General features: G+C 36.3%; 1 protein-coding gene and 1 long non-coding RNA gene across 3 annotated transcripts in view; one reads left to right on the top strand and one right to left on the bottom strand.

Annotated features, from left to right (window-relative positions):
• Nucleotides 1-615: 615 nt before the first annotated feature.
• LOC148125455 (uncharacterized) lies at nt 616-4,514 on the bottom strand. The gene is made up of 2 exons (XR_015744145.1): nt 4,391-4,514; nt 616-3,656 (listed from the first exon to the last, which is right to left on the bottom strand). It is a non-coding gene; the product is annotated as an uncharacterized LOC148125455 (long non-coding RNA).
• WWC2 (WW and C2 domain containing 2) overlaps nt 3,996-25,981 on the top strand; it is a 144,318-nt gene continuing 122,332 nt past the window's right edge. Inside the window, exon 1 of one of the 2 annotated variants that reach the window (XM_026699665.2) lies at nt 3,996-4,484. In XM_026699665.2, coding sequence (XP_026555450.1) covers nt 4,354-4,484 — 131 coding nt within the window. In that variant the 5' untranslated portion in view covers nt 3,996-4,353. Of the gene's footprint in view, nt 4,485-23,654; nt 23,741-25,981 lie in introns of those variants that run through there. The other variant, XM_087936353.1, reaches the window with a different exon arrangement.

Genomic DNA, 25,981 nt, shown 5'->3' with positions numbered 1-25,981 from the left:
AGTAAGGCAGTGTGTACCATAAGATTGGGGAAAAAAACCCATCCTGATAATTAAAATCTTCACTCCTGAGCAATATCCTTATTTCTAAAAAAAAGAGGAAATTACTTCATTGCACTATTTGAAGAAAAAAAATGATAAAATCTCTTATCAAAAAAAACATTGCTATACCTATATTTTTGGGCTATAGCTAATTTGTGCTTTATTAAGAGAAAAAGTAAAAAGTACAGTGGCTCTTCTCATTAGAACATTGGATTGCAGGTTAGCAAGCCTGCGTTTGAGACCCTAGTGCTGTCATGGGGCAAGGTGAGCTCTCATCCTTTGCTCCAGTTCCTGTCGACATGAAAAGAGCCCCCAACTGAATATCATCTGGGAAAATGATAATGTCACCAGCTAATCTTTTCAACCCAGTGCCTCAGTGCTTCTGACACAAGTGCAAAAGGCAAAAAGTAGAAATTGGGAACTTTTGATAAGATTACACAGATTATGGAAAGCAATTTGTGCATGACTGATCATATTGAAGAAAAGAAAGGAAACTATATTACCTGATTTGTTTCAGAAATAAGATGGAGAATGCTGATACATTATTGGAACACATCAGTTAAATAAAAAAAGCTTCAGTATATTATTTAATATATCTATTATTATGCATTGTTTCCTTGTATTTTTCTGTTTGGAGTGGTGATAAAAAAATAGAACAAGATATTAATAGACTTATTAAAAATAGATGGACAAATGATCAGATATTGATAGAAAGACAGTAAATAGTTTGTATTCTAATGTACATTGGCTTTGGGGGAGTAGCAGATGATGAAATATGGATTGTGATGTCATAAAACATGATATCATGATGCAAGTATGAAAGATGCAAAACTTGTGCCATAATAATTTAACATACATTTGATAATTTTGACATCATATTGATTAGGAAAACGTGACAATGATTACTTGACAAGATATAATGTATATTAAAAGAAGTGAAAATGTCTTTTATTTGATTCTGCCCACTTTGTTATGTTGAAGTGAAAGTTGTGTGTGATAGGATAAACAAAAAATTAATCTGAACACAGTGGAATGGGGTGTATGTAGTAAATAAATAAAGGAATGTATTAATGAAGAGATAGGATGAAGAATGATTGATGCACGAGTGTAGATTGAATTCAAATGTGAGGTCAAAGGTCACACAGAATGAATGAGGACCAAATTACAAAAAAAATGTATGAGGAAATAATTCATAAAGAGGAAGGAAGGGCAATTAGAAGGAAGCCATACTTAGACAGAGCATGGAAAGAAAGAAAAGTAAGAAAGAGAAATATACAAAATGGTTGTATGGGCAAGATGAAAGCAAACAAGGGCATCCTCATACACTATTAATAAGTGTGGCTATGCCCACATGACTGACATCCACATAAATTTTCTACTTGCATTATGATATATATAAAAAGGGGTGCTGCCTCCTTGACTTTTTTAACCTCTCTCTATGGGTATCCCTATAAGCAAGAATGGCTTACAAAAATGCAAGTTATGGGGAATACACTGAACAGTGTAGCTAGATTTCCCTTTTTTAATTTCTTGCCTGTAATTCTTTAGCTCACTATTTCCCAGTCTTTGCCTTCACTTCTCACAATTCTAGTTATGTATTTATGTATATCTGTAACAGTATAATGATACTAAAACAGCATGATAAACTATCAATAAATATGTGAAAGATCCGTGTTACATTGTTTTTCTTTGCCATCCTTTGCTTTACCTTCATTCCTTGTATTTTTATTTATATTTATATATTGCACTTAAAAAACAAATAAACTCACTCACAGAGTAAATCTGGGCAATGTACAAATAGGTGTAAAAATCTATATTGTACTTAAATATTACAGGGAAAGGCAGTTGTAAACAAAAATAAAATAATTAAAAATAAAAAGCTAGGGAGCGGCTTCAGGGAACTAACCAGCCCTATGGCTGCATGCTCCTCTGTGGGCCACAGGTGAGTAGGCAAAACCAGGTCTTCAGGTATTTCCAAACCACCAGGAGATTGGGGTCCCTCTTCACATCTGGGAAAAGTATTCCAAAGGGAAGGGGCAACAGTGGAGAAGATTCTTTTCCTGGACCCCACCAGTCAGAATTCTTTAACTGACAAGCGTCTGCTTTTTAACTGTTAATTTCAGTACTAATGTGTTAATAAAAGGAAAGGGGGTTAAAAAGCAAGTAATAGAGAAGGCAGGAATAGAATGATCAGTGTTGACCTGCAACATATATGGCAACAACGTTTTTTTTCTGCATTTGGCATTCTTGCAGGCCAGATGTAATAGTCCTGGGCAGAAGTAAACTTTAAATTTGGGTAATGTAAAGAAAAGAGTCATATATATTGTTATCATTAAAATAACTACAATTTACCTATCTTTGCAGTATTGAGTACTAAGATTTGTAGCTCCAAAGTAAGGCAGCTACTTTCACTTTTTTCTTATTATAGAAAATGGAGCTCTGTGGTAAAACAGGCATTTTTAACTGTTAAAATCTGGCATGCAATAATCTCATTTATATGCCATATCAGTCCTTATCATTTGTGTGTACAGATTTTGGGAAGAATTGTAGCGTAGACTATTATATGGAGAATGGGTAGATATTATCACAAAATATTAAGAAAACCTGAATAGCTTTTTGTATATTTGATTAAATATAATCTGGGATATACACAAGCGTGGATGTTAAAATGAATAACTTTTAAAGGGGTTTTAAAAATAAATTGAATGAGTAAATTGTATGGAAAATTCCAGAAAACTAGGCTATAGTATGTTGTTCTAGCTATTCTCAAATTTCCTAAGAATGGAGTAGAAGAATCATAATAGTGAATGAGCATACAGGTTTGTGGAAATTTTGAGTGTGTGTTCTCAATTGGTGTCCGATTTTTGAAGTAATTGCTACTTTTGAAATGAAGTACTATGGGATTTCTATTTGTTGACAGACAGGATTTCCCAGAACTAAGGGTACTATTTTTTTTTCCTCTGTACTTTCCATTATTTATATCCAACAGTGAGCTACAGCTTGTGATCTAGTAGTATTAACACTAGGCATATTGGCAATATGTCAGTGTTCATTCAATATGGCTTATCCCAAGATATGAATGTCTATTACTCTCCTTCTATCAAAACTTCAGCAGATGTGTAGAGGTCACAACTCCCAGCATGAAGACCCAAATTAAAGTTGTGAAAATTGCACTGCAACATACCTGGGGAATGCCAAGCTGGGTGATGCAGTCTATTAAGTACTGAATTCCACCTGTTTTAGGACTACTAACTTTGTCTTCCTATTAAAGCTAAGTTTTACGTTGAAATATGTTGCTCTGCTGAGAGTACATCTATAAATGTATACAGACACTGCCCTGTCCATAAACAAAAATAATATAAAGTAAAGACATTACTGTGAAGAAAAACAGTTTTTCCAGTTCTGGTTTCAGGGTGATTTGTGGATATTTCACTATTCCGGCAGCAACTTGGGAAAACATGAAGTCTTCTGGAAAGTAGAAACTATCAATCCTTAGGTGCTGAAATACACAGGAAAGCACGCACCCACGACTACAATCACAAGGTTACCTGGGGAAAAAAAATAATCATCGGAGCCGAGAATTATTAGATTTTCACCATCAAATCTACGGAAAAACTCTAGAATGAGAGAGATATTATTTTGAAAAAAAAAAGTTGCGCACGCCTCACCTTTCCCCTCTTTTGGAACTTACAGTCCCCCCACCCCACCCCCTTTTCAAGCGACTTTTTCAAAAGTCACTGGAACTTGCGCTGCTCAGTTCGCCTCTCCTTCCGTCTCTTCTAATCTGACCCACTCCTAGTCCCCCACGCCTCCCCCCCGGGGTGGGATGTGCGTGCTCGCGCGTGCCTCTTCCTCCCCGCGCAGCACATTCTTGCAGGACGGGGGCTCTTCCAAGTCTTTCCGTCGAGTAGCGGAGTGGCACGGAGAGGGTTAACGCTCAGGAATGCACCCGCCAGGAATGTGCATGCAGATGAGATGGATGCTAATCTCATGCTAATGAGGGGCTGCTGCTGCTGCTGCTGCCGCCGCCCGGGACTGAGCCGGTTCTCCCCCCCCCCCCGGAGCATAAGCAGCGCCTCGTCTTAGCCTGAAGCCCCTGACCCCCTTGCTGCCAATACGAAATAAGGCCCGAAGGCGGAGGCGCCGTCCAGACATGGTGGACTGAAACTCAGGAGAGTTTCCTGGCCCATTGCACGATTCTGCCTCCCTCCACCCGCCCAGAGCTCCAGGGGAAGGAGGGGCGTCTTTTCCCGCTTCCCTCCTTTTCTTTCTTGTTTGTTGTCCCTATGGAGCAGCTATACCCCGACTTCGACCATGCCTAGAAAAATGGGGAATGGGCAATTGCCCTTACCCGACGGTTGGGAGGAGGCGAGGGATTACGACGGGAAAGTCTTCTACATCGACCACAACACCAAGCAGACCAGCTGGATCGACCCTAGAGACAGGTGGGTGTAGATCGCCTCTCCAAATCCCAGTGCGCGAAGAGGAGGGGGTTGAACACGGGGGGTGGGTGGGGGGGAATTGGCGTCAGGCGCATTTTGTCCTTCTAACTTTAGGAGGAGTTGGGTTTGTTTTTCCCCCGCCTCTCTCGTGCCCTCCCCGGTGTAAGAGTCTCACATGCTTACATAATAAAGATAATGATAACAACAACAACGACCCGCAAGGAAGAAAAGGGGAAGTGTTCCCTTCCGCCCCAGCATTATCTTGGAAGGAGAGGAAGGTGGTAGCGTGCAAGTTTGTGTATTTCTGGCATGCGTTGTCTGGCAAGGGTGTGTATTGGAGACAGAGAGGAAAAGTGGCTCTGTAGGTTGCAAAGTGAGAAAAAGAGTAGTAAGAAAAAGCAAGAACTCCGGTGAACATTCTCTTTCTTGTGACTGGAATCAATTGGTCAATGCAGATTTTTTTTTAAAAAAATGAGTATATGTTGAAATGTTTCCCACCAGACTATGATTTGCCTATAGAACTGAAACTGAGGTTCTCTCTTTTTATAAAACTCCTAAGTAAAGTTGTGGGGTTTTTAAAAACAAGTTTTTCTTTTAAAGAATATTTAATTTTCACAGAAGCACTTGGCAATGTCTCTCTGTGGCTATTAAAAGAAGTGGGTCAAGTCAGAGGATTTTTAAACTTAGTTTTCTCTTTACATACTACTACACAAAGAAAAAAGATGCTGAATCTTCAGAGATATTGGCATTCTGGGTTTTGAAAGTTTGGCTAGAATATAAAACATCTTCCTGGTGAAAAGGTAGAATATATTTAACAAATCCTCTAGGTACACAATAAAAAGGGTTAAATTAGTCAATTTGCTCATCTATTTTTGGAACTGAAGATTTTAACTGGAATGGGTTTTAACATTTTAATTTTTCTGAAAACCTGGCTTATTCCAGACAAAAGTATGTTACCTTGTTTTGAGCCTCAGATTTGTACCATCTCATCCTTTTCAAAGGTAAAGCCCTTGTAAAGAAATTGAGAGAAATCTAATCAGGCCTGGCACTTGAGTTTTTAAAAGTAGGCCTCAACTGAATCCTTTTATATCTCTTGGTCTCCTTAGATTATAAGAAGAGAGATTTATTAAGATAATAGAGGAAGTTTAAACATTTCTTTAAAAATAGACAGGAAAGTCTGTATTAATTTTACAATAGAATGCCTCATATTTAATACTTTTTATGAAGAAAGTAATTTTCTTTTAATTGCTACCATCACAATTAAGTGATACTGAAATCTAAGAGATTACTTAAATTAAGGAAAATATTGCTCTGATATATACTGTAATCATTAACATACATAATTCTTCAATCACTTTTCAGACGTGCTGCTTATCTTTATTAAACTAATAAAATCCAGTATCACTTAACTAATAAAAGCCATTAGAAATTTATGTCACAAATCATGCTGAATGATTAATGCAGGACTTGTTTTAAATTTCCTGATTGAAATAAGAAAGGATAGCTGTAACATTTCTGATAATATCAGAGTCATGTGCTTCTATACTGAAAGTTGTTATATGCCTTGGTTGCAGTGTCAAAACTTCCTCCCTGATGAATGGATTAATAAAATTGATTTATATTTATATATGTTAATATGAAAATTTACACTATATTGTTTCTGAAAACTTAGAAGAACTTCTTAAACAGAATAGGAGCAATCCTTGACATGGTTGGGTATTCAAGTATACACATGCTTGGTATTTTAACATTCTACTTTTTCAGTTGTTTCATTTAGCTGATCTTATAACTTTTTATGGGCTAAGCATATTTTTTCTGAAAACAAATACAGTATATTATGTACATTCAGATTTCTTGATATTCAGACTAAAATTAAATACTGATTTGTTATGTTGGCTCTCCTAAAATGTGACTACAACTAATCCTATGTTTGGTTTTTCTTTTCATCTAGATTACTACAAATGCAACTCTATAACCATTTTTTTTCAATAAAGGAAAGACATATAACTTATATTTTGTGATAATGAGGCTTGAAATAACTACTATTTCATTAATGTCCCTATTTCAGAAGGCTTGAGACATTTTCAGTCCTTAGCTTGACTGTATTTTCTTTCAGAAAAGCTAATGAAGTGAAGTCCTTGTTTAAATAGCGTAGGAGACAGTGTTTGGAGTAACTCTATTAATGCCTGTCAATCTCTTTACTCACTGTTACAAAACAAACAGACAGAGGTTGTACTTGGTACTTGAGATAATCGATAACTAATGTATAGGTCTTGACTTCAGACAAAATTATGTACAAAAAGAAGGAAAAATAGGTAATTCTCTTTTATCTGAATTCAATATATACATAGTTTGATTCTTATTCTCTGATAATATACAGTCTATTTAACAGGTGAACTTCTTATTTTAATTCTAACTTTGAAATTAAATCTTATTATGTTATCAAGTGACTTACTCCCAATAAAATATACACAAATGTATATCAGGTTTGTTTTGTATGATTACACAGAAGTAAAGAATCTACTTTCAACCCTTATGCACGGGTATATTTGATCACAGTTGGCATAGTTTTAGATGCAGTCTTATTCACACTAGTGTCATTTGAATTATCATAATCATTCTATCTGAGGCTGCTTTGTAAACCAAGTGGAAACAATACTGTTGCAGCAGCTTGTATTATTATGGATACATTGCGATTTGGTTATAAACTACACTGATGCTAGGACTGCATTGGTTACAGTTTGCTTTGAAATAAATTCAAAGTGCTTATTTCACTTTTAAAACTATGACTATTGTAGCTTACGACCTACATATCTTTGGAATTGCTTTGTTCCAATTATTTATGTCCATCTAAAATACCAGGTAAAAAAGGTTTCTTAGAACCTCTTCACCCAGGTAAAGTAACCTTGAAGATGGGATGCTGTTCCTGTTCTTTGAAGTAGCATTCCTCCTAAGAATTGTACCTTGGGGTAGATGAATTGATTGTGCCTTTGGTTTGAATTGGGTTTGTTTATTGGAATTATGAATTGTCTGTTACTTATTTTATTTTTATGTATGTTTTAAACCTTATTGTATAGAATAGGGCATCTAAGCCACTCAATTGATTTTATGAGGCCCAGAACGTATGCAAGTAGTTTTCAGCTTACAGACATGCGTTTAATGATGGTTCAAAGTTATGATAGCCTTGAAAAACTTGACAAATGATCTGTACTTGCACTTCAAACAGTCAAACTAGCCCCATGACCACATGATTGTAATAGTGGTGCTTGGCAACTGACTCACATTTATGACAGATTGCAGCATCTTATGGCCAGTGATCACAGTTTGCAACTTTTTTTTGCCAACTTTAAGCAAAAAAAGTTCATTGAGGTAGCTGGATTCACTTAATGACCATGTGAGTCATTTAACAACATGACTCACTTAACAATCACCATAAAAATTATCAGAAAATCAGGTCCAACTTGTTTTATGATTCCAGTTATTTATGATGAAAATTTCAGATCCAATTAAGGTAATAAATTGAGGACTACCTGTCTTGATGTCTGGAGCTGCTATAATAAAGACCAGATCCACCCTAAATCATCTTCTTTAAAAAATAGTACTTGTTTTCATTGCTAGAACTGCTTTTATGATGGGCTGTTCAGGTTGCATTGATGGCCCTATTGCAATATAATATTTGGCATAAATCTGAGCCATTTTCAATAGAAAGTTAAATATTCTTCACTTCATATAACAGAACTGTAGTCATTTGCAATGCAACAAGTTCATAATGGTCTTAATAAAATCAACTGTTCCAGAAATACGTATCTATAATTAATTTTTGACCCCCATGTGTTGCAATATTAAAACTTGTATGCCACTTTATTCAGTGTCTCCTGGTGGCTCACAACAATAAAAAATTACAATCAAATCACTAAGTGTAGGAGGTAAAAGAAAAAATATGGCATGCACAATGAAGTCTTATTTTCTCTTTCTAAAGGCCTGGATGAAGTGCCAGGTCCTTGTGGCTGTTCTAAACAGCTTGTTCCAGAGGGCAAGTGCTGCTATAGACAAGGCAGATTTCTAGAGTCTGAATTTCTAGAGTATGTTTAACTGAAGAAACCTGGAGTACACCAACCCTGCAGAATCAAATTAGTCAAGCAGATTTGACAGGCACTCCCTCATTTAATCATTGTCTGTGCCACATAAGGCTTTATCTGGAATTACCTGGAATCAAACCACCAACCTGTGCAACTTGCTCATGCTGGTGCATTCTGGACCAGTTGAAGTTTCTGTGTGATCTTCAGGTGCAGCCCCAATTAGCAGGTATTGCAGTAGTCAAGCGGGGCGAGGAGGGGGGGAGCTTTTTTACAAGTTCACTAAAGGTGGTGGAAATTCCCATCTTGGCACTTAGATTTTCCAACATAGAAGTCCCATTATACATTTTCTACAATCTGTCTGATGATAAATACTGTCTATACATCATTTTTTTATAATTGTCTTTCGGATTGTAACATACTGTAAATTTTACCCCCTTTGTTCATATATTTTCCCTTTGCTTCATTTGTTCATTATATCCAAAATGTTTAGCTTCATCATGCTCTATTTAACTTATTCAGGCTATGTTTGCAGTTTCAAATGTATATGCTTTAGCAATACGATAGTGATTTTTGGTATGTTACTAAATATCAAAGATAATTTTATCATATTCAAAACCATAAATTATCAAGTTTAAATCTTTCTGAGAGTTGCATATATGTAACCCACTGACATTTAAATCCTCCTGATATCAAATCTTCTCTTGATTTTATTTTAAATGCATCTGGTGAGTATTCTAGCAAATCATTACATTTTAGCTATTTCTGATTACTTACCATTTCTGTTCTATAATGTTTCTTGTGAGAATAGCCACAAGGTATTTTGGGAAATATTCTAGGTTTATGTTTATTTCACATTCTAAAAAATTATTTGTAAAATTTACATTAATTTTAACCTTGTGATAGCATAAATAGGCATGCCTCCAAATTTCTAGTCATGTCCTTCCAAATCCAATATCTTCCATCTCTCAGCATCTCCCAAACTTTTAACCAAACTAAGCAGCAAACCACAAAACACACTTAAATCTGATAAGGCTAAATCTCTTTCCTTGGCATAACTGGAACTATATACTTAGCTCTTGTTTTTTTTTTTTTTACCTTGCCAAACAAATTTAGATATCTCTTTTTGTTGTTCTTTGAATAAATAGTCAAAATAGATGTTGTTTGTAAAGGAATAGCATTCTGGATATTCAAGAGTGAGAGTTGAGCTCATGGTTTATTATACCTGCTAAAAAAGCAGTCATTCTTTCTATTTTTATTTTTTTTTTGCATTTCTATCTGCTATTTCTCTCTATATTCTGACTCCCTTTCTGGTCTCTTTCTTGACTGTTAGCTTTTGGTTAGTTATTTTTTAATGCTTTCAAAAACCTTAATAAAGTTATAAAAAACAAATCACATAATCAATTAAACCTGCAAATGAAGTAGTATCAATAACAGACATTCCAAGCTCTTTTGTGATAATCTGTTCTTCAACCAGAATGACATCAATCATAAACTGAGCCTTTATACTTGGGTATAAGAAACATGAGGTTACAAAAAGGATATTTTGCACATCTTAATTTAGCGGTTGATCCTAAGGTTGAAATTATGTTTCTCAAATTTGGCAACTTTAAGATAGGTGGACTTCAACCCCCCAGCTGTACCTTGTGATGACCCGGAGTGTAATACAAATGTAACAAAATCAAAAATGTAAATAAATGTCCTTTAAAGCCTCCAACTTGGCCCCACTGTTCAATAATTCTCAGTTGGAGATAAAACATACTCAAAAATAGTCTTCAAAAGAAAGCAATACAGTCTGAACTTAATGAGCAGATAAAGATGAAATAAAAAACCAAGCAAATTACAATGATGAAATTTTCACAAGGGACCAGGATAAGTAATTACCAACTTCAAGGAGATAACAAGGCACAATGTGTTGGAAGGACACCAACCAGGATAACTTCAGCCCAAAATAAAACACGCTTTGCTTCTGGCAACGCTGTGTTGTAATCGTCTCTCTCCCCAGCTGCAACCAATGAGAAGGATCATGGCTGCTTTCTCTCGCATAAGCCAAGCCTTTGCCTTCTCCATTCCTCCCTGCGTGTCCTAGGATGCAGAGGGGATAGGCCTGGTTCTTCCTCTGACTGCTCAGCCGGCCTCTGCTCTTCCCCAGCTTCCTCCACTACCTCTGGAGCCACATCTCCACTCCCTGTCGGCTGTTCCTCCTCTCCCTCAGAGTCTGACTCTACCAAGGACATGACAACCCTCTGGAAATTGGAATCTCTCCCTCTTATAAGTTAAGTCTGAGAAACACTGGCATATACTTTGGGGTAATATATTCTAAGTAATTGGGGGAATAAGCTTTTTTTTTTGGTAGCTTTTGCCTCTAATCTTGGGAACTAGAAACTGAATGCAATGCATTCTGATAACCTGTACAAAAATCACCTGACATAATTGGGCATACTGTTATCTGTAAATAGCATCTCCTTGCTTTGGGGATTGTCAATTTGGTTTCTTTCATGCAGTGTTCAAGGTTTCTTGTTTTTCTCAAAGCAGCAGTCTGTTAGTGTTCAGGAAGAATAACTTGTAAGAGCTCAGAGTGATGTATGAAATAGATTTTATCAGTGTTGAGAAAAGAGAGAAATAGTTTAATAATTCATAGTAACAATAATGGAATTATAAAAAGATGGTATGCTGCTCTTTTTTCACTTGAGTTACTTATAGTACAAAACTTCAGTTCTAAAGCAAACATGCAATTTAGTATCATGATTTATGGTCATGCACTTTTCTTAAAAGGGAAATCCATAATTCTGTTGCAGGGTGTACATTATTCATTAGGATTAGGATAGCTCCCATTAAAACTTTGTGAATGACATGATTAACTATTTGTTTAAAACCCTCCTGTAGTACCACTATATAATTCAGCTACTTTAGCTTCAAGAAAAACATGTCTTCTTGATATTGCTAGTCTTTAACATTATAAGTGTTGGTCATATTTAATTTAATAATTTTGATGAGTTGAAGCCAACTGTGGTGCAGTTCTTTTGATTTACTCATAAAAAGCCAAAGTAGTTATTTATTGGGCAGATAAGAATATAAATGCAAATATACAGATAGATAGTTCTGACTTATGACCGCAATTGGAACTTGAATTTCCAATCGTAAATTATTGTGGTTGTAAGTTGAGGCACTTGTGAGTGAACCCAATATTATGACACTTTTTGCAGCATGACAAAGCTAAAGAAAACTAGCTGGTCAGAATATAACACTTTTAGGTTATAAAACAAGAGATGTAAAGGAGTTCTGAGAAGACGTGCAAAATGTGTAATCCATGAGATATGTGTGAAATGGGTAAGGGTATATGTGTCGAGTGCAAGCACTTTCAATTGTATAGCTAGTTATTTTATTTGCTCTTTTTGTTTGCTGTTTTTCTTGAAAATCTTGAAAATCTTTCTAGAATCAAGGAGCTATAATCATCTGTTCAGTAATTTAGACAATTTCTTTGCTTATATATTTTGAGGACAAAATACACTGATCAACACTATGTACATCTAATTATTTGTGTGAAATTAAAAAAACTTTTTTGTTAGGAGGAGGAAATATAAATATAATAATTTATTTTATTTTTATTTTATTTGGTTTGTCAATTGCTTACAAGATAATGGGTATTAGTAAAAACATAGTTATGAATACATGGATACATATACGAAAAATAAAAGAATAGGACAGTGACCGTAGGCACGTTAGTGCGCTTATGCACGCCCCCTACAGACCTCTTAGGAAAGGGGTGAGGTCAATAGTAGAAAGTCTAAGGTTACAGTTTTTGGGGTTTCAGGAAGAAACCACAGAGTCAGGTAGAGTATTCCAGACATTGACCAATCTGTTGCTGAAGCCGTATTTCCTGCAATCAAGTTTGGTGCAATTAACCTTGAGTTTGTATCTATTGTTTGCTCTTGTATTGTTATGGTTGAAGCTGAAGTATTCATTGACAGGTAGGACATTGCAGTGTATGATTTTATATACTATACTTAGATCGGACTGAAGGCGGCATAGTTCTAGGTTTTCTAGGTCTAGAATTTCAAGTCTGGTGGCATAAGGTATTCTGCAACAAGTAGAGGAGTGGAGAACTATTCTTGTGAAATATTTCTGGACTTTCTCAACTGTGTTAATATCAGATACATAATGTGGGTTCCAGACTGATGAGCTATATTCGAGTATTGGTCTCGCAAATGTTTTGTATGCTCTAGTTAGTAGTGTAAAATTACCAGAGAAAAAGCTACGTAAGATTAGGTTAACAACTCTTAATGCCTTTTTGGCTATGTAGTTACAGTGGGCTCCAGCACTTAGGTCATTAGAGATGAGTATTCCAAGGTCCTTTACAGAGTTTGGATCATCAACAAGGTCTTGACTATTCAGTCTGTATTTTATTTTCTGATTTTTTGCCAATATGTAAGACAGAGCATTTGTTGAGATTTGAAGTTGCCATTTGTTTGACCATTCTGATACATAGTCGAGGTCTTTTTGAAAGGTAGCAGTATTGTCTGTGATGTTGAATAACTTTACATCATCAGCGAAAAGAATGCAGTTGCTCTTAATATGATAACAGAGGTCATTTATGTAGAGTATGAAGAAAGTTGATCCTAGAACACTGCCTTGGGGGACACCACTGTTGACAGGAGCAGAATTTGATAAGACGCTCCCAATTTTGACCATTTGTTGTCTGACAGGAATGCTTCTATCCAGTTATGCAGGTATCCAGAGATACCATAAGATTTTAGTTTTAGGAGTAGTTTGTCATGTACCACTGAATCAAAGGCTTTACAGAAGTCTATGTAGATTGTGTCTATTGCTTTGCCCTGATCGAATTGTGTAGTCCATATGTTTTTGCAGTGTAAGAGTTGCAGATTGCAGGATAGTTTTTTTCTGAAACCAAATTGTTTATTAGAGAGTAGGTTGTTTGTCTCTAAGTGGAGGATAATGGATTGGTTAATAATTGATTCCATGACTTCACAGGTGATGCAGCATAAAGACTTTGGTCTGTAATTTTCAACTAGGCTGGGGTTTCCCTTTTTGAAGATGGGGATGACTGTAGCTTGTGACCATAGTTTTGGCAAGGAGCTAGTCCTGAAATTTTTTTTGAAGATTAAGCTTAGAGGTTCTGCTATGGCAGTGGATAGCCTTTTTAAGAAGTAGGCACATATTCCGTTCGGTCCAATAGATAGAGATGGTTTTAGATTGCCTAGTGCTTTTTCAACATTGTCTTCTGTAAAATCGATATGTATTAGATCATTGTAGTTGCCTGTGGTTCGACTAGGAAATACTGGGCATGATCCATTGCTGTTTACAAATACTGAGCCAAAGAATGTGTTAAAGATGTTGGCTTTAATAGTGTTGTCATTGCAGTCTTTACCATTAGGTCCTTTCAGGGGTGGGATGGACCTTGAGTCTTTTAGTTTGTTGTTTACAAAATTGTAGAAAGCACGGGTGGAATTGGTGCCTACAAGGTTTTCCTCTTGTTTAATGTGATAATTGGTGCATTCAGTCTTTATCTGGTGGCATAAATTTTTGTATCAGCTTTTGAAGTTGGCAACGTGGCCAGATTTGTTTTTTCGCCAAAGTGATCTCTTTTTGGATTGAAGCTTCCTTATTGTTATGGGTAATCTGTTTTTTCTGGTTTTTGGAGTTGTTATTGGTACATATAGTTTGATGACTCTTTTAACTTCAAGTAAAAATATCTTATAAGGGTCTTCAACAGTATTGCATCCAGTGAATAGAAATTGCCAATCAAAGGATGAGAGATCGTTGTCTATAAGATCATAGTTGCCTTTTTTGAAGTTATAATTGGGGATCACATTATCGTGTTGATTTTTGCATGGACATATGTTGAGACAAAAGTCAGTCATGCTGTGGTCACTGTTGGAAAAGGGTATAATAAATAATATAAAATGAATACCTGTATTCAAGCTTTGCAACTGTACTGCTGCAAATGTCTTGTGGTGATTGAGGACAAACATCCTGTAAACCTAAAAAAAAGTTTTCAATCTTAAACAAAGTAAACTTAGACGTGGTCTGTTGCATGGTTGGCATGCATCTATAAAGTGCACAATGAGTGACGGGAAGCAGCAGCCAGCCTCAGTGCATACAGACTAGTATAGAGCAAATTGCATTGAAGGAATACTGAAAACTTGTTGATATTTAACATTTATCTGGATTATTTTGCAGCCCAGATCTCGTAACTCTAATACTGATGCAACTTGCTGGTGCTTCTTTGTCCCTGAGCTTCTTCTGCTATAGTTTCCTTGCAAGAGCAACTTGTGTATGAAATCCCACAGCACAAGAAATGATCTATTCCTTCAATGTGGCTATTAGGTCCTTAGTTCATGATATTGTTGGGATGGGTGATCCTATCTGAGATGTGTGTCTTAGGCTCAAAGCATTCTAACTATGTCTTAACACATTATATAAAACTTATTATGAATTTTTTTTTACAGGAAGTGAAAAGTAAAAGAAGTTCCCTCTCATAGATCATGCATCAACCATTGCAGTATTTTTCCTTTACAGAAAATAATAAATTTAGCCTTTCAGAGAAGATTCAGGCATTCTTACATAATGGTAGCTTATTGTTACAGGTTTTCATATTTTTATACAGTATATGTCAGGATTCTGGCACTTAACCCCATTTAAATCATGAGTCTCGAGCCAAACTTCCAAAACTTCAAAAGGATTTATTGGGAGTTAAAAGGTGAGGCATTGTCTGGGTGTAGCCAACGCTGAGACACATCATTTGTTGTTACCCTAGACCCAGGTTTTCCCCCACCCCCCAGGTGTATCATAATTCATATTCTCCAATGGGACACATCCATATCTCCAGTTAGAATTTTGTGCAGCAGAAACTTCAGTCACCTAGTTACTATCTTTGAAAACATTTATGGAATGCAGTTTCAGTTTGCAAGCTGTTGCACTGCTCCCCCCTCCCTTTCTGTTGGCAATTCTAAAAGACCATAGAAATGTTTTATGAGTTGACAGCATATGCCTTAAATTTTATATAATGTAAGCTGTCTAGACTGGCAGAATAGGCAACATAGGAATGTGAAAATATAAATACTCAATTCTATGGGTTTAACTGTATTGTCTAATTTCTCCATTTCCTAAATGAACCAGCAACAATTTTTGAAGGGCAAGACGATGATGTTCTTTTATGCTCACTCTTCCCATTGTAAATGCAATCTTGCGTATTCTTGCTGTGGTTTTGAACTATTCTTTTCCCAAACAGGTAGACCTAGTTGTATAATCACAGTTAAGACCAGAATTTTGGTGGCAAGACCAGACTTGATTTTATGATCATTTTTATGACAGTCATTAACTGAGTCTCCATGATTATTAAGTGAATTGCATTGTTATAAGTCGAAACACATTTTATCCAATGGAATTTTTTGCCAGTTTTTGCTAGAAAATGGCAAAAAACAGCAAAACTTGATCATGTGATCGCAGGACATATGTTGTAAATGAGAGCCACTTACCAAGGACCCAAAATGTGATTGTGTACCCTAGGAGATGGTGCAGTGCAGTAGAAACTTTAAGAACTGGGTACAGGTAACCTTTTTAAAGTCCATTGTAGTTTCAAGCAGTTGTTAACTCACTAGTTGTAAGTCACCGATAACCTATATGTTGTCTTGAGTGCTCCTATTTGCTTGGCTAGTGTTTTTTTTTTTAAGTTTGTTACAGACTTGACCTTTGCACTTCATTGGCTACTTTGCAGGGGTAGGAACACATTATTTGAGTCAATAGTCTCTTTGGTTTCTAATGACTTTTAAAACCCTGTAGAAAGATCACTCTTTCTTGCTTTCTAGCTAATTTCCCTAATTCTCTATTTAAAAAAACACCAGCAATATACTATTTCGTTTTTCTCAGTCACTTGAGATAATGTGTTAAGAGCTGAGGGTGCCATTTTGAAAGGAAAGGTTGAACAGTTATCAAGTACATATATTCTCTTGCTTCATTCAACTATGTAATGCAGCAATCTACTTTGAAACAATTTCTAAGGCAGTTATATGCACTTTGTAAATGAACAGCTGCTTTAACTATTCAAAAATAAGAGCTTCAGAAGTGCCCACATGGTTAGATATACAAAAGGCACACGTACACTGGTATTTTGTGCCACATAAAGCAAGCTAGATACCTGGATATTTAGAACATAAACAGATGTGTAATAGCTATTACTCTCCAACAGTTAATATTTGAAAAATAAACCTTGTGATTCATTAAGCAATATAATTCATAGAACAGACATTAAGACTAAAATCATTGATAGGCTGTCCTCTATGAATTTGTTCAGTCTTCTGTTATATTTATAAAAAATAGTCATTGTTATATCTGATGGCAGTGGAAGACATTTAATTGTGGGGTTGGAAAATATGACAATTCAGAAGTAGTAGTGGCATATGGTTACTTGAGAAGATTTAATAGATTGTGCAAAAACATATGGCTAATATATCTTGATTTTGTTCCACTTTAACAAGATTCTTGATGTAAGAATAATGAATTAACTTTTGATGTTCTTAAGTCATGGAAGGAGTTAATGGGTAATTTCAGTCCTTCCAGTGCATATAATGATTATATTAAAAAAGGATGGGTCCTCTATAACTGGTTTTAATTATTCTTTTCTTAGAGTCAACTGTATTGCCGACAAAGATATCCCCTCCTCTATATTAAAATCAATGCTATACACAAAATGGTAAAGATTTTAGAATGAAAAAAGGAATGCTGTGGAGATTAACAATAATCTAATTCATTTCATCAAACATTCCTAAAATTATTCAGATGATTAGGTACTTTATTATGTACAACAAAAAGAAATAAACCTTTAACACTTTTTGGTGGACTTTAATGTAACTAAATTGCAATTTAATTGTAACTAACAATATTTATAGGTACTGAACCAAATTGATGATTTTATTATTATTTTATTATAAAGAACCAACTATTATTATAAGAGTTGATGGTGGCACAGTGGTTAGTATGCAGTACTGCAGGCTGCTGACTGCTGGCTGCCAGCAGTTTGGCAGTTCAAGTCTCACTGATTCAAGGTTGACTTAGCCTTCCATCCTTCCAAGATCAGTAAAATAAGGACTCAGATTGTTGGAGGCAATATGCTGACTCTCTAAGCTGCTTAGAGAGGGGGCTATAAAGCACTATGAAGCGGTATATAAGTTTAAGTGCTATTGCTATTACAACAATATTCATAGAGATTTTTTTTCTTATATACAGTATATTGTATATAATATTATATCATTTTGTTAAAAAAATTGAAAACTAGAAAGTTCTAAAGTTTTTGTGGTTACCATTAACTATATTTGGTATTTACATCACCTTTTCTTCATGGAATCCAGGGTAGTATATATTCTTTGTGCCTCCTATTTTATTCTTAGAATAACCTTTTGATATAGATTAAACTGAAAGATAGAGGCTGCCCTAGAGCCATGCAAGGGACTTTCTAACTGAATATGGTTAAAAACTATCATCAGAAATTTCTATTTCTTTCCAAGCATTTCCGAAACAAATGATTATTACATAGATGAATAATAAAAACTTAACATTTAAGATTGATAATTCATTAACTGGATATAAATTATTATTTCAAATTATTTCAAGGGGCTGAGGGTCATCCCTTCCGACACCCAGATAAAATGGAGACCAACCTTCCCATTGGGGGACGTCTGGACTTGTTTGCCAGGTGTTGGGAGGAAGTAACCACTGACAACTAGGTCCTGGAGACAGTCCGCTCTGGACTATCTATAGAATTCCTCTCTATGTTCCCAAGGTTTTTCATTTGTTGCCCTATCTCTAGGAATACAGAGAGAAGGAACCTTATGGAAACAGCTATTCAGCACCTGCTGGAGATTCAGGCTATTCAGCCAGTGCCTAAGGGTCAACAAGGCATGGGATTCTATTCCATATTGTTTGTAATCCCAAAAACCTTGGGGGGATGTAGGGCAATTCTGGATTTGAAGCTCCTTAACCGCCGGTGAAATACAGGTGGTTCAAGATGCATTCACTCCAGTCCATCCTGGAGGGAATTAGGGAGGGGGACTTCCTTACCTCCATTGATTTAATGGAGGCCTATCTCCATGTCCCTATTATCCCTGCTCATCGACAATTCCTCAGGTTCTGCTACAATGGGAGGCACTACCAATAAAGGGCCTTGCCCTTTGGACTTTCCTCAGCCCCCATGTCATTCACTAAGATGTTGGCAGCTCACCTTAGGGCTATACCAGTTAGGGTCTAGTGTTATCTTGATGACATATTGGTCTAGTCATCTTCCCCATCTAGAGCTGTAGAGGATTTAGAGATCACCATTCAGGTGCTCCAGGAGCATGGCTTCTCTGGCAACAAGGCCAAAAGCCACTTCACTCCCACCAATACCTTACTCCATCTGGGAGCTGTTATAGATAGATATTAATTCCTGCAAGGTGTCCTTATCCCAAGAATGTCAGGAGAGTATCAGGGAGTTAATTGGACAAGTGAAATCTAAACCTAAGGTATCCCTGGCTATGTTTTCTAAGCTCCTGGGGAAAATGGTATCATGCATTAATATAGTGCCCTGGGCTAGACTGCATGCCAGGTCACTCCAATGGTTCCTTCTACCTTATCAGAAGACAGGTAGGAGTTGTTCCCTCTTACAGGTCAGATTAACTCCGTTGGTTCTTAAGTCTTAAAATGGTCATCTGAGGCGCTTTCTATGGGAATCCTATTCAAGGAACTGAGCAGATTAGTGCTGACCACAGATGCCAGTCTTCATGGCTGGGGTGCCCACATTCAATCCAGGGTGCTCCAAGGACAATGATCCCAGGCAGATTTGGACCATAATATTAATTGGTTAGAGCTTCGAGTGGTCCATCTGGCTCTGAGGACATGGTCTCAGGTAAGGACATCCTAATCTTGACTGACAATGTCTCAACCAAGGCACACATTAACCGTGAAGGTGGGACTCATTCAGGGCCTCTGATGCTGGAGGCAGAGCAGCTCAGTTTATGGGCAGAGAGACACCAGGTGTCTCTCAGAGCTGAGTACATTGCAGGCATGGCCAATATTGAGGCTGACTGGCTTAGCAGAGTCACCATTGACCATGCAGAGTGGCGTTTGCATCCCTTTTGTTTTTTAACTACCAGCAAAAAAAAGCAAGCTATTGATTTTGTTTTCAGGCACTAACTTGTTATAGTACAGTGACTTCTCCCAACCATCTGCAGCTGATAAGTAGCTATAATAAAACAATAAAAAGGGGTTTGGCTTAAGGTATTGCTAGGCATTTTCAAGTGAGCTCGTTCTCTTCTGACTATGGATGAAACCTTAGGTGGACTAAACGTAAGTATTGCTATTCCAAAGTTTTTAAAAAATGTGTCAAATACAATGGCTGGCATTTTCCTAAGTTATCAAGATGTGATTTCCCTCTCTTTGCCTTCTCTGTATTGGATAAATTTTCCCCACAATGCTCACTTACCTTCTTCAGAAATTTTGTGTCAGAGTTTTCTGCCCCATCTTCAAAAGACAATGCTGTCTAAGGTTCATTTTGTATTGCCAGCTACTATAGCTTCACCTTTCCTTCTTCTTCTTCTCAGAATATTTTTTTTAGTCTTTGGCTTTCTCATTCTCGTTGCCTCACTGTGGTTTCTCATCATATAAATATTTTGTCTTTCTCTGTTTCTCTTACTGTTGTTCTTAAATATATTCATTTTTCATATATTTCATTACATTTTTGTTGAAAAAAGTGTATTTCCTTAGATTGAGATCATACTTGAAAATAATATTTCTATTCAGAATATAATTTTACATTTTAAATACTTTTAAATACTAGCATGACTTGGGGTTTGAATATTTGTCTTAAGTTACAACTCTACTTACAAATTATTAAAAAACACAAAATAATGATGTTTTAAGTTTTTAATTATTTAATGTTTTTTAAATTCATTATTTAATTTATTATTTAAACAAATAAATTATATTAAATTAAATAAACTTTAACCAAATAAAATTAAATATTTATTATTTTAAGTATTTAAGTATTTCCTTAACATTTAAGAAATTGAAATGGAAAGATAGAATGATGTGGAATTATTTGCAATGGAAGATCATCAAAGTGAAGCCTCTTTAAAGTATGTGATGACCCCCATTTCATTCTGGTTAGGAGGAGGAGGAGGAGGAGGAGGACTGACCATCTGATGGGGATGGCACACCCTTCCCAGAATGTCAGGAGAATCCTATGCCTGAAGACATTGCAATCCTGGCCCATCCAGCATTAGGAAGGGAGGCCAACTGGACAGGGAGCCACCTATTGGAGAGGATCAGCTGTGGAGGGTCAGCGGTGATGACAGGCTACAGATTGCCACTGATGAGGAACAGCTACCTTCCCTATCTGATCTGCAGGTGCAGAGAGCAGAGCAGAAGGACGCACAGGGGAGGTCAGCAATGTTGCTCGTGATGAAACAGCCATGTCCCACTCACAAGGAACACCTGGAAGGCACAATTTTAGTTGAATGTTTGTTGTGATCACCTTCCCAGCTTTTCTGCATGCTGCCTCATGAATATTGGTTTGTGTTTCTTGGGTCTGAACTTTGGACTTCATTGTATACTTTGGACTGGACTGTATGACTTCAGACTCTGGGACTGTGCTTTGTTTTTTGGAACCCTGGACTTTGTGCTGTGGACTTGGTAATTGTGGCTATTGGGATTTCTCTCTTTGCCTTGTGCGTCACATAGGATATAGTTTGTGGAACCAGGACTGAGGGAAAACTGCAGACTAGAGTGGAGCTTCATTGGCACCATTGGTGGGCTGTTTGATGCTGTGTTAATTGAGCAATAAATGGACTACACTTGACCGTTGCCTTTCCAGCATGACTTGGGTCAGAAGCAGAGTAGTGTTATTTATTTATTAAGCTGAGTATTGAATGATCAGCACCAAAAATGGATACACTTCTTCAAAATACTACTTTACACTATAAGTTAAAATCCTAGGGTTTTGTGGGGTGGGGGAAATTTGCCTAACTTTTAACTTCAGCAAAATGTGTCTTCTTCTTTTGAAGACTGAAGCATTGGTATTAATGTTAGTGTACACATTCTGAATGCTTCATCTTTCCTACCTGTTTTCAAAGGAACAGAGAACAATATATGAAAGTGGCAAATTGCAGTAGTTTAAAAAAAACCATAGTGAATTATGGCCTTGTACATATATATTAATTGTTTCTAGTTTAAAATTTAACAACTGTTCTGTGCTCATGCCATCTTTAAAATAGAATGAAAATGGGATGCAAACCACAAAATAAATTATAAAATGGTGTACGTGTTAGGTATTTAAAATGAGGTAAACACACAGTACTGTAAATCTTATCTCCATAGCCAACACAAATTGCACAATCTGTATCAAGAAAACCAACAGTGAATAATCCTTCTGTTATACTGGCTAACTTAAGCTTTTACTACCATAGTACAGGTGTAATCTACTTGCAATACACAAACTCCTGCCCCTCACTCTAAAGCTGATGCTTTAGACATATAAATCATATGAAAATAGGACTTTGGTATAAAAGGAAAAATCAGTGGATTGTAGCCAGATTATTAACATGATATGAAATCTTCCTAAAATGGGCTGTCCCTATTTATAAAGCAAATGCACCTAAAATGGTTGAAAAATTGAGAAACTTTTTAAACTATTGGCTGGGAACAAGAGAAAGACCTTAGCCCTTGCCATTCCTGCCATTTCCATGTTTAACCTACACCGCCCGGAAAATATTATTTACTTATTTATTAAATCCCACTTTTATTGTTTTTACAAATAACTCAAGGCAGTGAAGATATCCAACACATCTCCCTCTTCCTGTTTTCCCCACAACAACCCTGTGAAGTGATTTGGGCTGAGTCAAGTGAATAGTCCAAGGTCATCCAGCTGGCTTTCATGCCTAAAGCAGGATTAGATCACACGATCCCCTGTTTTCTAGCCCGGTGCCTTAAACATCAGACCAAAGTGGCTCCAAACTTCACCAAGATCACCCTCCAAAGCATTTTGTATTCTTATCCGGTTCAATTAATTTGCCTGTCTGAGGATCAGCAATGGGCAAGGACTGCTTTATAGTCTGTTTGGACAAGTTATTTCCCTTATATTTTTCTTCCCTTTTCGAGGTATGTTTGCAACTTGTTTCTGAAGACTCTAGGAAATGTTAAACAACAAAAAATAACTTGTGATGACTGTGCTTCTTTTACTCAATCAAAAAAAAACTTTCCTTAGTTATATCAAATATTATATTTTAATTACTTTCATGAAACAGTATAGCAGGGTAATTTAAAAAACGTGTAGGTTCACTTCCTATGACAAGACTCAAAAAGCAGAGGTTTTTTTTTTCTTTTTCTAAATATACCTGTAGGATTGAGCCCTGGTTAAATACATTGGAGCAATATATTGATGTGAACTTTGACAGCCAGTATCTGTTGGTAATTATGGAACTTCCTGATGTTTCATTGAAGATGCCAGCCTCTTGTTACTGGTGAAAATCTGTTGTATAGCTCAGGGTCCCCAACCCCAGTCCGTGGATCAGTGCTGGGCTGCAGCATGCCACCGAGCCGTACAAACAAGCAAAGCCCATCTGCAGGATGCAGGCAACACGCACAACCACACCCCCTCAAGTCCACAGAAAAAAACCTCTCCACAGAACAGACCCCTGGTGCCCAAAAGCTTGGGGACCATTGCTCTAGATCATATCCAGTAAACCCTAAAGCTCAGTGCTGCCAAAATGACAGCAAGCTGCTCTTAAAGGAGTGATAATCTGTTAGTAATTCTGTGTGATGATTATTATTTAAGGAATCAATTTGTGTTCACGCAATATTTGGAGAAATAGGCAAAAGAAGATAAAGACATGTAAAGTAGAAACTGGAAACCTGTAAACAGTGTAAGAAGTTTCTTTCTTTATGCAAAATAAAGCTGAAAAAAGCTCATCTGCCCCAAGGATGCCTCCAGTCTCACTTTGCACAGAGAAGAGAAAAGGTCAGAGGCAATATAAGAAGGTTCACAAGCTGCATGTCTAATTTCTTCCTAGGAGCCTAATGAGAATATCTTGCCTGAGGACTCCTTCAGTCTTGAAGCAGGAGCTCTGGATTACTGTGACCCCAGCAAAGCCAAATTTTTGAGCATTCTCAACTACTTTTACAAAATCCTGAGAAGTAATTTTACTTTATGAAATAGCTTGTTTTGGCCACTTCTCTGTTTCTTCACATAAAATCTGAAATAAGTAGACTGTTTTTAGCATATATGCTTTGGTTAATAATTTTATTTTCAGTGCATACAGGCCAAGGATTTGATATCCCTGGGGATATATTTTTTTGCATGTATGAGCTTTTTAAGAAGCAGAAATAATACTACTGCTTAACTATCAATTAAATCTGCTCATTTTTAGCATGAATTGAGAGATTATATATATTTAAAAGCATTACAAAAATATATTTCTAACCAGCTTTTCCTTTTCCTTTTGAGAATTTATCCTTTTAGCTAATAATTCTTGTTTCTTGGTTCATTTTAAATTGTTCATATTTTCTAAATCATGAAAATATTTCATTTTCTATAACTCCTACTTATATTTCTTATGGTGACCTACCATGTCTATGACACCTCAGTTTCAGCAGTGCGTCAACATTACACAAATTAACTTTTATTCTCTAAATGTAGAAGATTTACTTTGCCAGTGGTTAGCTGTCAAGTATACATTTATTTCCATTATCCTCAGATAACAGAGGAGGGAGTTTAGGGAAGAGGGAGACTAGGGAGATTCATGACTTGGTCAATTTGAGACCAATCAAGATCTAAGTTTTTATGGCATCTATCTACAAGTATGGCAACAGAGTGTGAGACATATCTTAGGATGGTAAAAACAGTTATTTTCCAGTGCCGTTTCTTTTTAATATATTATAGTCATGGCAGTCTTACAGTTTTAAAAACCATGTATTTTGCAGCCTAACTCCAAATGATAAAATGATAATATCCTTACAGATTTCTGATTTTCAGCTATTTATAAATTAAATAAAAGTCATCACTTGAGACTTTCAAGAAGAGAGTGGATTGCCATTTGTCAGAAATGGTGTAGGGTCTCCCGCTTGGATGGGGGGTTGAACTAGATGACCTATAAGGTCCCTTCCAACTCTGATTATCTGTTATCTGTTAAAGCTTAGCTTCCATGATACATACATTTGACGCAGATAACAAGCAAGAGAATGCGAACTTGTTTGTTATGTTTGATGACATAGAGTGATATTCTTCATTTTTTTCAACAGGGCACTTGGTCCTGTATGCGTATGTGATATAGGAAGCTATATCCCTCATGGCAACTAGAGTTTGGGCTCCCTGTCCTAGATTTTTGGCATAGGTCAGTTCTTACATTACATTAACAGACACTTGCAAGACTTGAAAATATTTTTCCTTTCCTTTCCTTTAACTTTAGAAAACGAAGGAGGATTCTTTCAGAAACATTTCCCTGCCTTTCCACTCCCTTTCTGTGGGTTGAAACATCTTTTATATGTGAAAATCTTCACAGCATATGAAGGAGAAACAATCTTCACTTCCACGTAAACCTAACACTTGGAATAATTTTGACAGGATGGGAAGATTAACAGTTAACTCAAATCTTAATTTTAAAACTATGTATGTGATTGTGGATCAGAAGGGATTAAGATCTTTAGTAATGATTTTGTAAACTTTTCCAGATTGATAGAGGCCAATGACTTCCTTTTTGAGTGAAACATGATGTGCCTAGAATTTGTATGGTAGGAACTTCACTATGATAACAGGAATCAGAGAGAATGTGAAATTTATATAACTGCATATAAAAGCTCAGTTGTTTGCTACAGTGAAACGTTATGTGAACCAAAACTGACTTAGCCTGTACATAGCATAAAGTTAAACATGACACTTGTCTGCAAATTTCAATGCATACATATGTTCAAATGCATACACATTCAAAATAAGAAAAGAATGAATATGACAAGCACAGTTTTTCTTATTTTTAACTTGTAAAAAACTGCACATAAATAGTACAGGGAGTTCTTGACTTATGACCAGTCACTTAGCATTTGAAATTACAATGGACTTCCCTGGGGCTACTTAAGACCCAAGATTTGAAGTTCTGACACTCCCTCCTCCTCAGCAACTCTTTGCAACATCTCATAATCATATGACTTGTGTGTTACAACAACTTTGCTGAAAACTGACGTTTACGTTTGCTTTTCGGGCAAAATTGGTCCTTAGTGAGCATTTGTTCGCTTAACCACCACCACAAAAAAGATCATAAAACTGGGTCAATCAAGCAAGTGACTCAATATAAAACTGTCATAAGCTACAACCATAATGGGCAGGCTCCATTATCTCATAATGTGAGGACTACTTGTAAGCATTCAGATATGCAGAACATTTTA

The sequence above is a fragment of the Pseudonaja textilis genome, chromosome 6, assembly GCF_049901715.1.
Source record: "Pseudonaja textilis isolate UNSWEBS1 chromosome 6, rPseTex1.2, whole genome shotgun sequence".
NCBI classification, from domain to species: domain Eukaryota; kingdom Metazoa; phylum Chordata; class Lepidosauria; order Squamata; family Elapidae; genus Pseudonaja; species Pseudonaja textilis.
The sequence above is the reverse complement of the archived record's forward strand: the minus strand, read 5'-3'. Positions and strand labels throughout refer to the sequence as shown.